The sequence below is a fragment of the Hirundo rustica genome, chromosome 6 (genome assembly GCF_015227805.2).
Source record: "Hirundo rustica isolate bHirRus1 chromosome 6, bHirRus1.pri.v3, whole genome shotgun sequence".
NCBI classification, from domain to species: domain Eukaryota; kingdom Metazoa; phylum Chordata; class Aves; order Passeriformes; family Hirundinidae; genus Hirundo; species Hirundo rustica.
In genome coordinates this window covers 31,492,667-31,508,383 of record NC_053455.1, presented here as the reverse complement: position 1 = coordinate 31,508,383, position 15,717 = coordinate 31,492,667, and the positions used below count along the sequence as shown (strand labels likewise).

General features: G+C 43.9%; 1 protein-coding gene across 10 annotated transcripts in view; it reads left to right on the top strand.

The window, feature by feature from the left end:
* The window catches only part of RAD51B (RAD51 paralog B), a 399,430-nt gene that overhangs the window by 360,022 nt on the left and 23,691 nt on the right, over nt 1-15,717 (top strand). For 5 of the 10 annotated variants that reach the window (XM_040068175.2, XM_040068176.2, XM_058421129.1 and 2 more), the window contains one exon: nt 9,531-9,650. In XM_040068175.2, the coding sequence (XP_039924109.1) occupies nt 9,531-9,650 (120 nt within the window). Of the gene's footprint in view, nt 1-8,846; nt 8,952-9,530; nt 10,129-15,717 lie in introns of those variants that run through there. The other 5 variants (XR_009207998.1, XR_009207999.1, XM_058421136.1 and 2 more) reach the window with 4 other exon arrangements.

The window sequence follows — 15,717 nt, the reverse complement described above, 5'->3', positions numbered from 1 at the left end:
AATGGAAACATTCCCTCCTTCTGGCACTGCCTGGCTCTGGGTGAGGGGAGAGGAACGAACTGAGCAGCTTGGGTTCACACGCATGGCAGGAGCCAGCAGCCTCTCAGCTGATGACAGATTAGACTCAGGGCCTAGTTAGTGGGAAGACTGTGATTAGACTTCAGCAACATCTGTCTCTAGCACTAAAGGAATCACTGCTGCGGGCTGTGATTTTCTCAGCAAACTGTAATTATACCAGGAACCTAATTCCTGCTGTTTTTCTCAACAACTTAAGTACAAAAAAAGTGTGAGTAGGGACGCAGAAAAACTGAAACAGTGAAAGGAGCAAGAAAGACGCACTGTTTATTTTAGTTAGGCTCATTCCAATTATTTTCTCTCAGTTTCTTAGATTTGTATGAATCACAGACTGTTTTTTTCCTGGAAGTCAGTGCCAAGGTTTAACTACCTGAAGTTGGCCTGCCGTCCACCTGAAGCTGATAGCGCACATCCTCTCTGTCCACTTATATCCCATGGCATCTTAGACAAGTGTGGCAGCCCTTGCAGAAGGTGTCATACCAACCTTTCCTTGGCATGCCACCTCTTTCCTCCCATGGGGGCAGCAGTATGGAGTGCTGGTCTCTGATCACAGCTGTTCTCAGGACATTACAAGGAAGGTATGGCCTGGGCAGAAATGTGGGATGTGGGAGATTGCTCAGGGTGAGTTTAAACCTTATTCTCAATGGCCCTGTCTAGACTAGGATTTAAGAGATTGAAGTTAAAAAGTGTTAGGTTGTATATAGTAACTCTTTATTTTAAAAGACACAGAAAAGACAGTAAAAGTTTGAACTCCCAGTAAAACTTGGTAAGTTTTGCCCAAATAACAATGTCAAAAAAGAGCAGGATTTCCTTGCAAGATTTCTCTGCCAGAAGAAACTTTTTGTTTGTGCAGTTGTAACTTCATAGTAGCTCATTTGCCATTCTTTTCTCAGAATGTAAGAAGAAACAGATTTTTTTTTTTATGTATGTGTAGGAGAGGAGGAGAAATATCTAAGAGAGAGTTTGCCAACAGAGCTTTACCATCCACTATTTAAGACGTGGAAAAGGTTAAAATGATTCAAACTAATCTGTGTACTCTTTTCTTAACTTTTCTCAAAGCATTAATGTGACTTTTAGTATACTTTGAAGGCAAGAGTGGCCTGTCTGTGTTAAGCTACGTTGATTTTCTGTCAATACCATACTCATCTAGAAGAAAGCAGAATTGTTCCTTACTAGCATGTCTGCCCTTCATCCTGCAGCGCATCTGGCAGCACAGCCAGGGATGAGAGTGTGGCAGCAGGAACTTGACCCTTAGGTCTAAAAGCACTGGGAAGGCTGCACATTGGCAAGCAGATCCCTATCTCCAGAGCCAAGCTTCTGCAGACTGGTGACACAACTGGAGTAGTCTGGAATTGGCTCAAATGGCTGTGGACACGGAGGAGAGAGGAAAGGTTAGAAGGAAAGTGGAAAAAATGCCTCTAGCACATTTCACTTTCCTTTCCATCTGCTTGTGTGCTGTTGCTGTGAGCTATTAAACAGCTCCAGTGCTCTCTCCCAGAAGGGACTATGATTCAGTAGAGATGGAGAATGATCCCTACAGCTTAGTGCTTTGGGAGCCCCTTTGAATGGAAGGGGTAATTGGAGTAATGTTTCTCTGATTGACTATTTTCTAAATACACTTGGGGCAGTAGCCAGAGATGCTGTTCTGCCTCCTCAGACCTGAAATCCCTGGCAGGCAGTGGGTACAGCTGACTCATTCTTGTTGAACTAGGTGAGTCCCTCTTGTTTCTTGCCTTCCAAGCAGAACCTCACAATTCTCCAAAATTCAGGGAGAGCAGATTACTCAAGCAAAAGGTGTTTGCAGACTTAGAGACTGTAGCTTGGGGAAATAAAGGTAGTGAGGGAGGACCAGGACAAGGTGGAGTGGGCATACAGTGACTGCCAAGGCCTGAGCAAAAGAGCAGTTTTTTTGCATCCATTCAGACGCTCAGCAATTTCCTGCATTGTTCCTGCAATCAGCATGCTCCACCTGCTTTTACTTAACCGTTTCCTGTTTACGGCTTCCAAAAACTCTCTGGTGAAATCACTAATCTGCCACGAGATCAGTCTTTCTGGTCCCTTTCGGGCAGGCTCCACTCACTTTTTTCTCTGTCTTCAGTGCACAGATCTTTCAGACTGAGGCACTGTGTGCTGTGTGTGCATGTCTGCATGCATGTGTGTGTGCTTGCAGTCAGTAGTTATGTCAGAAAACTGTGTGCTTGCTCATTAGTTCTTTCTCTTAACATGTAGCTCTTTTTTTTTTTCCTTCTAATGCTTGCTGGTTTTTGCGAATTTGAACAGAGAAACAAACAGTGGCACTGAAGGCTGGTACCTCTTCCTGTAGAACAGAGGGCTCCAGATATTTAGAGGAAGGACTCTTCCTGTTACATTCACGTATCTAAGTGCTCTCACACCATTGAGGAATTTGTTGTCTTCATAGCTTGCCCATGCTTCAGATTATTTTCTAGACTTGAAAACAGTGAGGCAGTTTCTTCTAGTCTGCTGTTCAGTGTCTCAGATGTGAAAGGCAAGGTGTGAGGAGAAGGAGGGGTGAACCAAAGAAACATAAATCTCTTTCTTACAGTGTAGATGGCCCTCACAAGTGCCCATCACACACTTAGTCATGTCTTGCAGAAATCACTAGAAATGCCTGCAGGCTTCAACTCTACTCTCCTTAGCTATATGCAGATAACACTACAGCCACCACTAAAATAAAATTTATTTGTCACTGCTTTTCCTGTTTGTTTACTGCTTTTATTTATCTTCTGAAGCAGTGAAAATAGATTCTTAAGTTTCCTCTCTGATTCTCATGCTCTTGCACAGTGCTGCAATATTTGGGTTGCGGTGAGCACTGCAGGGGAATGTTCTCTTCTTAAAATAAATCATGGAAACATTTCTGTTGGAATCAGGGCTTGTAGAAGTTTACTTTCTTAAAAAAGACGAATGTCAGGCCAGCTTTAGCCTGGTACTATATCCCTTTAGAGGGAACAGACTTCTGATGCATATCAGTGTATGTGTACTCACATGTATATATATATGTGTGTGTGTATATATATGCATACACACACTGGTATATGTGCCAGTTACACTGGTATAATTGAGTACTGAAATCATCCTGTAAGAAAACTGTACATGTTGGTTCTGTCAGATCTGCAAATTCCTTAACTATCTCTGCTGCAAATTAGTCAGGATGCTTACTCTGTCAACTTAGGCATAGAAGGAGTTGATCTATAGTGTGCACCGGCACTGCTGCTGAGCTGTTTCACACTTTGGAAATGAAGTTGATGCGCTCACACTCTCACATGCTTCTGGATATTTTAACAAGAACACAAAACCCCCACTCCCTGTTTTAACAGTACTATGTACACACAGCAGTATCACTTCTGTATGTGTTATAAGGGATGGTCTGAGCATCACTGATGTCCAGGCAGCTGTCTGCTGTAGGCATAGCACAACCCTACTTAGGTCAGAGTTTGCTAAAGTATCCTTTAAGCTGTTTGTGAGCAGCTTTTGGACTTTCATCAGGGAAAGGAAGCAGTTGTTTAATGCACAGTAGTCTCTTTCAGATTTGCCCAAGCATGTAAAATGGTTACTTTGGTTTCCATTCAGATCAGTTCATTCAATATTTTGTGTCAGGGCACTTGTCATCGGTGGCATTTGCCCAGGGTGAGTCACACCTACCCAAGCAATGATTTGAGAGAGCCCTCAAATGTTTCTTATTTTCATTTTACAGGGTACAGCCCTGGTAAATTCATCGTCATATTGGACCACACAGTGCTTTATAGAGCAGTTCCTTTTCTTCTAACCAGATTTCAGCCCAAGGGGCAACTACTTCTAAAAGAGATTCTCTGGTTCAGTGTCCATCTTCATCTTCCAAATGTTTCTTTTACCACACTGCTTTCTGGTTACACTGTACATTTGGAAGCACTCAAGATATTTTTGCCTTCTTCCTCCACCCCAAAATTGAAGGAAAGCTGAACTATATGAAAATCAAGTGAGAACTGAGACCCTCAAGGAAAATGGCAGGAGGTGTAGAGGACCACGCAAGACTCTTTCCAGGAAATGGGCAGAAGGTTCATCACATGAGTCACTGTAACCTTAGATGAGTAAATTCTTGAAGAATAAACTGTCAGGAATATGATACTGCTCCGGACAGTTCCGGAGGGAGGCGAAACCTTCTTAAATAGCTGTTGTTTGGTTTTTTGTTCATGATTCATTCCTGAGGAAATTGCTGAGTCTCTGGCCAGGAACGGGGCGAAGTGCAGGCGGTGCCAGCCGTCCTTGGTGGAGGCAGCAGGCAAGGCGTGCTGGGGTGCAAATCCAGCTGCTCCTGGCACCAGCTCTCCTGTCCAAGGAGCTGAGAAGGGATCAGGAGCACTCTGTAGCTGTCCTGCCCAAGTGAATAGGGTAAAACAGGATCACTAGTGCCCATCAGCCAACTGAATCAATTCACAGCATGTTTTTGTGTACCGGCAGGTGTGAGTCCAAGAGGAAATGAAGGTATTGAAACTAATTCCAGCTTCTTTTAAAAAGTTTTCTTGTTCCACCTGCTCCAGCCAGTTAACCAAGTTCTATCAATAAAACTGGACCAAAGCTCTGAATTAGGATTTCAGAGATGGTTTTAAGATTTTAAGCTGGTAACAACAGAAGGAGTTGGATTCCCTCCAGAGCTACCTCCAGAGCAGCTGAACTAGCATTAACAGCGCTGGGAAATGTTTGCAGTAGTATCTTGAGTGTGGAGAAACCCCAACGTTCCAGCATGCTGCTGTCAGTTCCCATCTTGATGAGTTTCACCCAAGCATTTTAACATTTCAGCATTAGTTCTGTGTCTCATAATGCCATTTATGTAATGACTGCTCATTTGGTTCCCATTAAAAATAATGGTATTTCTTCTGCAAACCACTGCCTGTAAAAATCAAGTCTTTAGCTTGTAATAAAGGAAATGAATAGTAGGATACACACTGTGATTCTCAGAGAATTGGGCAGGGGGCTTGCTTTCCCCTCTTCAACATACAAAATTCAAACATCGGAATTAGGAAGGTGAAAGATCTGTTAAGCTTGATTAATCCATCCCCTGCTAAAACACAGTGTAGTTACTCCCCAGCAGACGTTCCTCAGGTACTATATTGATAAAACGGTCTGAAGCTCTCCATAGTCAGAGAGTAATTTCTCTCTTAAAATTGGAGAAATGGAAGGTGTAGTTCTCTCTGGTCATCATGGTGCCACTATACTTTGAGACAGTGTAGAATGATTCCTTGTATTGTATATACCAGCACTTTGAGGAATTCAGTTTCAAATGTCTCAAACAATGGGGGTTTCACCGCTTCCTGTGGGAGCCTGCTCTGCAGCCTAACTCGTTTCACCATCTGGAACGTTTTCCTGAGTGTCTGTTCACTTTAAACTTTCTTTTAAATGTGTACCCACTATTTCTTCTTAAAGGTAATTTGCCAAAAGTTTCTGTTGTGTGAAAGTCACATTCTGTTGTGCTTTTTTTTTTTTTTTTTAAATGAAGATTGAGAAAACCCTGAAAGATTGATGACTTCTCTTTGCTTTTTCTTCCTCAGAAATAATAATTAATAATATATTACTGCTTTTTTAGCCATTCATCTCAGCGATTTACAAAGAAGATCAACATTGTTGTACTCTTTTTACAGATGGGAAAAATTGAAGCACAGGGCAGGAAACAACTTGCCTGAGATCATTCAATGAGCCCATAGCAAGACTTGGATTTTTAAGCAGGGCTCTGCAGTACTGCCCTACTTTTTTCTTACTTTTTTTTTATTTTTTTGGCCCAGTCTAGTTCCCTTTGGCTTTGTTGGAGTACCTAGGAAGGACAAACTTTCCATGAACTTTATTCAGAATTGCAATATTGTAACTGAAAGGTCAGCTCGTTGAATATTTAACAGTCACTATCTTTCCAGTGTGTTGGTCAAGCATCCTAATTAAGCAGTGATAAATAAAACCAACAAAGCATTTTAACAGACTAATTCAGTCCCTAGGGCCCCCGAGCTGAATTTCCTTCAGCTAGCCTGTGTTTTCCCAGTTGCGGATTGTGCAGATTGAGCACAGTGTATATCAAGCATGCTCTTATCAGCACGCTGCAGGGAGATTTCCTTCCTCCTCAGTGCCACCATGCTTACTTCACCTGTTGTGTTTCCCTTAGCTTAGTGGTTTTCAGTGAGTGTGTTTCTCAGAATCTGGATAGGCGCTGAATTATAAATCTTCCAGTTTGGAATAATAACACCACGACATGTACAGCATGATACGCTGGGTAGGGAGCCATGCTCAGCCGAGCCCTGAGCAGGCTTCCCTGCGTGTCAGAAGCAGTGTGGCCTGAGCAGCACAGAGCTCTCTGTGGGCTGCTGAGAGACAGAAGGTTTCTCTTCCTTGCCTTGAAGCTTCTGCCTGTCCAGCCTGTCATTTCAGTGAACATCTTTGGTGGGACTGGAGACACCTGAGCAGATGGTAAGACGAGTGTTGTTCCTCACCTCCGCATGGGGAGGTGAGGGCAGCCAGCTCCGTGTGCTTGCAGACTGGTGCGCGGGGGCCTCGTAAGTGCCCCGCGCTCCGGAGAGTGAACTGACAGCGCTCATCACACGTGAGGTGCATCGCTCTCCCTGGACTGAGAACTGAGAAATCAGGCCTCTGCGTAGGCCAGAGTTGGAGCTGAGGCATAGCACACAGATCCTCCTGGCTGCTGACCAGTGTCAAATTATGCCAGCATGTGAAGCCTGTAACGTTATTCCCCTACTGCTCCTTCAGGTCTCCTTCATCCCACATATCACTGCACTAGCATCTGAGGGTTTACCGAAAGCTACGGGACTGCTGTATGTCACTGAGAACATCACCTTTGCTTTCAAATTGAGTTTGAGAAACTACCAGCAGTGTCAAGCCTATGTCTCCTGGCTGTGTGAATAGAGGAAGCTAAGAAGCAACAATGATTACATAAAGCAGGGAAATTCCCCTCAAACTTCTCACAGACTGCCTCAATCTGAAGCTGATTTGCATGCATACAGTACAAATAACTGCAATGGCTTCTAGCCCCATGAAAGGGTTGCATGTCCTTGCTTCTAATGAAACAATCAGGCCAGTTCTCTGAGTTGAATCACTCAGAGAAGATAACAAAAGATTGAGTTAGACCCTGTGTAGAAATCTAAGCAGTTTTATGTAGTGCATAGGCCTGCTTCAGGTGCAGATAAAACTGGGTATTGCTATTCTGCACAAAATCAATGGGAACTGTTCAATAAGTGTTGGAAACCAGCAGTTTTTCTAGAAAAAGTGTGGAAAAAAACATGTGCTATGTTTTATAATTTGTGATTATGGATGGGTGGTATCATATATAGTTTCTTATACAACCCCTGTTTGGTAGAAAATGGACCTTAATGAAAACTAGAAAAAAGTTATGGTAGAAAATGGACCTCAATGAAAACTAGAAAAAAGCTATGGTATTCTTGTAGTTAAAAACTATGGTCATCCACTTTATAAAATGTGAGACTCATTTGGCCTGAAATTCCTGAGTGATATTGTTCAAAAAGCAGTGGTATTAAACAGACTTCCAAGATTCCTGTGCTTTGTTTTAAACATCATGGTTTAACAGAAACAAACAAGTAAGGAAAAAGAGACAGCACATTGAAAATGTACATTTACTGGGTTATCTAATGCTCAAAAATATAGTTGGCTAATATGACGCTACAAAACTATTTTTCATTATCTTTTATGCACTGAGAATGACAGTGTTCATAAGCCTAGTATATCATGACTATGGAATGCCTGGATTCTTCTTGAAGACAGCTGGTATTTTCTATTCCCTTGCGTAGAGAGTGGGGCTTGGGGATTTTGTTTGTTTGTTTGTTTGAATAGGATGAGAATATAGACTTCTCAGAGGCTCGCCACGAGCTGTTCCCTTGGAAAGAATTGCTTGCTTACTCTTTCCTATCTTTTTATTGAAATGAGTTCTCAGATACATTTCCTGTCAGCCCCCTCCCAAAGCTAGACAGAGTATAGACAACTTCACTTATTCTCTCTGTAAATTCACAGAAGGACTTCCTGTACATTTTTTGGGTTGTCAAAGGTCTAAACAGTCTTAGAGGTGCTTTTCTCAGTGCAGTGTATTTCCCTTGAGGAATATGGGAAATGAGAGTTATCATGACGGTCAGTATGGTTATACCAGGACAGTAGCTATATGAGCAACTCTTTTCTAGCGTAGTTGCTTTTCATATAGTTAACAAACAGGGCTCAAGAGGAAGAGGAAAAGTGAGACGCAGCTTACTTCGACAGCCTGTGTAATAAGCCTTGTGTTTCTTCTACAATATCACCTCTGTTGATCATGGCTCGTTACTGTGAAATATCCTGCCTTTTACTTTCCTCGTTTCAGAAAGGTTTATGGACTTTCTTCAAAGCTTTGGTAAGCACAGTAGGAATCAGCCCAATTATGAGCCGGTTGTTGTGCAGAGTCCTTCAGGCACCTGAGAATCTGTGCTGTGATGGAGTTTGTCTCAGTGGGTCAGCTGGAGAGATTGGGAAAAAAATACATATTTGAATAGGCCTGGGATGCCTTGCAACACGGTTAATAGCAGCAAACCTGAGGATGTGACATGATCTGACTGATGATTAGTACCTTGGCTATTTTGATCTTGGTAACTGTGTGTGTTTCTTCAGCTTGTGTTCATCAGCTTGCAGGCTGCTCAGGAAGGCTTTCATTTTGGTTTCAAATATCTCCTCTCACAAACAAACAACTCTGTTTTCTACATAAGTGTCTAATCACAGTCATATAATATTGTGTATTTACACAGAGAGCTTCATCCCAAAGTACTTTACAGCCTGGCACTGACAGAGGACTAAGACTAGAAGAGGAGCAGCTTACACTGGTTGGGAAGCAGGCTCTGATCTCAGCCTAGGTATTAACAAAGCCCATAAAGTGGAGCCATAATATTCTCTACTAGTTAGAAAATATATTGCTATGAGCTGTGCTCTGTTTAACTCTAGAAAATGTAGTTGAACTGTTGAACATGAGCTGTAGTAGAAAATGTCCTTCTTGCATATCCCATTCTCTGTTCATAGGTACTGGCTACCAAAAGCCAGTTTTATAGGAAAATAAGGGTGGTATAAAGTACCCTAGCAAGTACAGTATTCTCAGCCTTTGGAGAGCTCTGGCAAAGAATGGTGCAGGGGCCTCGACTAGTCTGAAGTTTGGTTCCAGAGCACATCAGAAAATTTGCCAGCCAGAATGAGAAGGAGAGTTTGGACACTGGTAACTAGAAGGACAACCACACAGGCAGAAAAAAGAGGATCATTACACGAGCATCAATCCATTTTCATCAAATCTGTAAAATTAGTTCATAATTAACTTATTACCTTGATTCGTTTTATGTATTAAATGGGTTTCCATGTGGTTGTTTGCTGGAGGAAATGGCAACTTTGCAATCTCATTCAGAAATATTGTGATTGACGTGTCTTGTCTTTATTGTATGTTTCAGACCGAAAGGATCAAACAAATTTAGTTTGGGAAGGAACCAATCCTGCCCTGCAGCCCATACGAGTGAGGAACACTGCCTTGAAAGATACTTCACATGATACTGCTTTACCCAGCACTACTGGTGAGACTTCAAGAAATATATCAAATCTATAGAAAGGACAAATGAAACTTCCCCAAAGACTTGAATGAATGATGACACTGGTTTTCAAAAATCTGGTGAAGCAAGGAGTGAGCATTCTTCTTCTTCTTTTGTCTCTTCAAAGACGAACTTTAAAACCAAGTGCTGTTCTTTGTATGTGTGGGGTCATACTTAATTCTGAACTTATTAAAAACCTGCCTTTTGTTTAGGTTAATTTAAGTGACTTAATAATACCAGCCTCTGAACAACATACATGCTACTGAAGAAGCATAGGCCACATGTGCCTTCTAATTCACCTCACCACATGTGCCTTCTAATTCACCTCACCACCTCATCAATTTGGAGGAACCAATGGCCAAGCACAGGAGTGTCCACAGCCCAAAACACAGTGGAATGTTCACTTCTTTTTTTAAGAGAATGATAAGCCCACTCAGTGGCTTGATTACGAAGCAATAGTACAGTAAGTACTTATTCCTGTAACTCGCTTGGAAATCGTCAGAGATGATGTAAGAGTTACAAATAGCTGGGCTCTGACTGTTCAGAATGTTGGGAGAACATTTAGGTATCAATCTAAATGGTGGGAAGATCAATGTGTATTACAGCTGCTCAGCTTTCTCTGTCTTCAAAGCACTTTTGAAGTATTCACAACATGACTGCAAACCACACATCTATTTACTCACCTTACCGACTTAGAGAATGTATGACTTACTTGCTCAAGGCCGCCAAAAGCATCACTGGCTGCACTGTGATCAGGGTCTGGTTGTTCCTGGCTCCCAAGCCTACAGGCAAGCCGTGGGTTCAGGTAGTGCCAGCTGCCACTGCACAGTCACCACTGGCCTGAGAACCTGGCTGGTTCTGTCCTCTGCCGTCACAGGGAAAGCCTCCCTGAGCACCCTCTTGGAAAGCAGAGTAAGCTGTACAGAAATATGAGAGGTCTGGAGTACCGTCGAGGTGGCTGTAGGTAACGCAGCCAGGAAATGAGCTGCAGTGAGGCCACCTCGGGCAGCCAGGCAGGCAGGTTGCCATCTGCTGTTTGCTCGGCAGTCTGGGGGTGTTGGGAGAGTTCCTGGGAGCCCCTGCTAAAGAGTACTGCACACCCTTAAGTGTGGCAGTGCCGGAGACATGGAAGCTGACATTGCATCACTCTCAGCCACCAGACAGGATGGCATGGAGAGGGCATCTCTGCAGCTATCTGCTTGCAGACCTGCTCACACAGCTTTGGGCTCTCCTTTAACAAGGAAGTTTCCATCACAACGAGGAAGCTACTGCATTTCAATAAGCTACTTCTAAAAGTAATACATTTCACCCTGGGGAAGAGCAATTTTCCAGCTTCAGTGTTACCAGTTTTGTGCTTTGAAGAGACCTTTGTAACATGTAATTTTAATTTTGTTTTAGCTAAGATTTAGATTTTCTTCTTGACAGTGCTGCACTACCGGCCGCTCAAACCCTGCTGAACTTGCTTGTAGCCATTTTATCTGAGTATCTTGTAAATATTTGGTAGAGCACTCAGACAGAGAAGTGTTTTTTGCTCTTACAGTCACATGCCTGGTTCCAGGACCTTTAAGAAGTACAAAAGACTGAAGGCAGGGAAAATTCCACTGCGCTGCATTCAAGTCTCCAGGGAGCAACTGCACTCTGTTTAGACTAAAATTTCTCATTGCTGTCTCTCCCTATTTAAAAGAAAACATGGAAGGATTGAGAGGGGAAGCTAGAGGGTTTCATTATTACAAACACCAGAATGCAAGCACTGTTTTCACTCATTTCTCTCATATTGCGGGGCCATTTGTAGTTGGAGAGGGAGATAAGCTTTTCAATGCTCTCTGCACAACCTGGGAAATTTCCATCAAGTTCTAAAATGTTTTACAAACATTAGTGAATTAAAGCTTAATCCCCTTCTTCTCATCCCCATAAAGCAAGTACAGTTTAAAGACAGGGCTAATGAGGCCAAAATAGTTGTGCTTTGCTGAAGTCACAGGGGCAACGTAGTAAGAGAACTTGGGTCTTTTGAGTCCCAGCTTTCTGTCTTACACCGCAAACAACACACAATCCCTCCCTTTCCAAGGCTTGCTGTATTTCCTTTCCTAGGATATAGTGAAAACATGCTGGCATCACACCTTGAGACAACCTTGGGTTTTCTCCCTTGCTCACAACTGCTGTCCCATGGAATTAAGGTGTTGAAAAGATCAAAGAGGAATGTGAGATGGGGAAAAAAAAAATCAAGTCACTGCTCTGTCTGCCTTGGGCATGTTCTGCCTCTACTGCTGCCAGTGGTGCTGCTGTTCTGTTGGGAGCAACCTCAAACACATTTGTATGTACTTCTGTATAATATTCAGGCAGAACTGTGGTAAAAATGCCATAATCAGCAAGAGCTTGGCTGACAAGAAAATTGGACAGATGAGTCAATAAGCCACTTCTGTATTGAATATATCTAATTTCATTACCATTCTGTATGTGATCTGCATTCCTTACTACTTGTAATTACTAGCATCCTGTAACTACAGCTGCAGCCATCTCTTTCACCTCTTCAGAAGAGAGGGATAATCCATCAGCTAGTTCTTCTCCTGTGGTATGACTGAGATTTTTACCAGAGGGATTAATGGTCAGTTGAAGAGAGCTGTTCCTAGCAGGGCCAAGCAAAAAGCAATGTGCATGTGAGTCATGAACTGGAAGAGAAGGAAACAAATCTATAGATTTAAAGTTCTTAAATTATTTTTCCCTTAGCTTCCCTTATTCACTCTGATTGATAACCAGACATGCAAAGCTGGATGTATATTGACAGTGACCAGTGTAAGCAGGACTGAGAACTTCTCCCACTGTGCAAACAAACCTGAAGTCAGTCAGCTACCAAAACCAGAACAGTATGTACCAGCTATTCCAGTCCTTGCAGATGAGAGATATTGGGAGGAAAATCAGTCCTCTTGTCTCTCCTGTGACGTTATGACATACCCCAGAACTAGAACCTTTGGCCTCTTAACGCTATAACCCATTGTGACAAGGCTCCAGCACTGGTCCTTGGGTAGGCTGCTTCTCTAGCACTCTTCCCTGCAGAGGATCCAAACTCAGTGCAAGTGCTGTGCACAGTGCTCATTTCATTCCCTGCTGAAAGGCAGCCAGGCCTGAGGTGGAACATGGCAAGCGCTTCGCCGCACCTGGCAACTCCACACAGCTGCTGAAAACAAGTGAGGAGGAAAGCAGTGTACAAATGCAGGGGAATTTTCACATAGTCAGGATGTAATTAGCAGAACTGGAATTTGGCCAGGACACTGGGGTTAAAACACTGGTTTGCAGGTAACACACTGGGATCTTTCATAATTCAAATGCTCAGGGTCTCCCATTTCCATTTTACCTGGAAGATGTCAGAGGACTGTTCCCTATTTAATGGTCATGGGCAGCTCTCAATCATCTGACAAAGGAAGAAGTGTCAAATAGTGCTGCACCTGCAGAGCTTCTCTGCCAGCAACCGCCCGCCATGAACAACAGCTGAAAGGATCACATCCTGACAGGCTGCACTGCTGTAAAACATCTCCATGCCTTGAGGTTCGCTTCACCCCTAACCCTCATTGCTCAGTTTTTGGGCCCCCAAATCCCTTCCAAACAGAAAGAGAAGATGATAAAATTAGGGCAGCACCTTGCGCATAAAACACAGGAGAGAGAATATTACCATAGGTGCTGCTTCAACCTTATTCTCTTCCATTTGAAATAATACCAGATAGCTATTGTACAACGGAATTTAGATGAAGCACTTTCCCCCAGTGTAGATGAGAGAGCTGTTTCAACTAGCCTTGCTGGTAATACAGAGTGTGAAGAGCTTTTGCCGCCTTCTTCCTTCCAGCAGGGAAATCATTTTCAAAGCAGCAAAACATTTTTTTCCTCTTCATGGTCTCACTTTCTGTATAAGCAATTTTTCTGTTTACTACAAGGATGTTGAATGTCCACAAAAGATCAGGGAAGTCATTCATGAACCTCACACATGTAAGGTCTGCATGATGTTTCTACCATGATGTAGCCCACAGTCTGAAATATAAATAATTGCAAACTTCTAACCCCTTGTCAGTCAGACCTGCAGACGTGTGCAGGCGAAGAGCTGACTTTCCCTGTGTGGTGCAGTGTGTGGAAGCAAAACAGGAGGTGTTCCTCCCATCTGAAAAAGCATAATTTCTGCAGCAGTAAGTCATAAAAAAGGGAGCCCTCCTCTGCCTCTGAGAGCTTACCATGACAGCCTTTGGGTTTTGGGTTGGTTTTTTTTGTTTGGTTTTTTTTTTTTTTTTTTTTTTTTTTTTTTTTTTTTTTTTTGGGGGGGGGTGCAGGTGGTGAATGCCCAGGCTGCCATGCAAGCCTCCTTTTTGTCAAGTGTCGTTTAATACAACCACCAACCAAACTTGACGAGAGTACCTCAGTCAGTGGGACAACAAACCTACAGACAGCCTCCAGTGGCAAAATGCACTGGGGAGAGTAAAGAACGGGCAGCTGCAGGCAACAGGAAATCCAGCACTAATAAATAAAACGTCTTATAGCCAGAAAGAGGAAATAAACAGCAGCAGCACAAACTGAGAGGACAGAAGAGAGCATAACTGTGGCATGGGAATCACTGAGTTACAGTGAGCTTATTTTTACAGAATGCCCTGGTTTGCTATGTGTTCAGACTGCAAAAAAAGTGGGGGAGTGGGGGGACTGCTCAAAGAGAGGGTCTCTATCAGAAGTTGTCAACAACCACTGTAATTAAGGAAGCAGCCAGAGCACACACAACCAGAGCTGCTGCCAAACTGAAATGAAAGCATTTTTTGTTTTCAGCTGTAGCCCCAAAGGATAATAAAAGATGGTTCTACCATGCCAAGTGAGGAGCTGCAGGGACACCATTTCTAGATGGCCTTCCTCCCGTCTTTCCAAAATTATACACTGTGAGGAAGCGGCAAGTTACTGTTCCTAAGTGTGCTTTCAAAGCCCATGCCCGCACACCCCATCTGACTGCGGCCACCTGGGCAGGCCAGCCACAACACAGGTGGCACCCAGCCACCATGGTGACAACGGAGGTGGCACCAGCTGAGCTCTGCCCCCAGCCAGTGGGCTGTTCTGGCACTGCTTGGTTCAGATTGCTGAAGCTGCAACGCTGAATTCTTGCCCCCTCGCCCTCAGCTACGGGCTTCACCACGGCCCCACAGCATTGCTGCCACCAGTGGGAGCTGCTGCTTTCGGAAGAGCCACACCCCACTTTCCACCTGAGGGCAGCTGCTTTTAGGGGGCTCACTGGTGTCTTGGCAAGGACCATCGCTCATGGCGCACCAACACCGTGCTGCTGACAGCATCGGTGGCCTGCGCCCACGCAGCGCGTGGCCTGGCAGAGCCAAGGGGGTTGGCAGAGCCAAGGGGATCTTCTCAGCCACGGGACACGCGGCTTTCACCAGTGGCTGCAGAAACTGGCGCGCAGGTTCAGCGAAGGGAAAGAAGTCATTCAGAAATTGCACACATATTTCTGAATTCATTCGTTGCGTGGTGTTTGCCTTTCATCCTCCCCCCTGGGCTCTGTATGCATTGCTGGCATTCTCTCCCAATCCTATATAATAGTTCCCAGGTCTCCGCAAGCCACTGCCTGCCAATGGAGCCCACAGTCACCGGCCCGTCAGCCCGGTCACATGAAAAGTTACACGCAAAGGTTTAATGCTTTCTCCTGACCCCAGCCCCTGTTCCTGTGAATCCCCTGCAGTGTTTTCCTAATCGGGTGCCAGGGAAGCTTTGCACTGAGCAGGGTGCTAAGAAGGTGGTTATTTAGCTGCAGCATTTCCAGAATCTTTGAGCTCTCTCCTGAGCTGTAAATACAAGCAGTGGGACCTGGTGAATGTCTGACAAGGCTGCCATTTAGACCTGAAGCTGCTTTCCAACCAAAGGCAGATTGTGGTTGCCTCACTCGCTCTATCCCAACTGCTGCAGTAATGGTTAGTTGCTTCAGCAGGTATGGAAATCGCTTCTCAAAGCCTGCATACGAGATACATAGCTATGGTCCAGTAGAATTTTAATCTTCACTGGACATTGACAGTATGTCTGTTACTAGGGA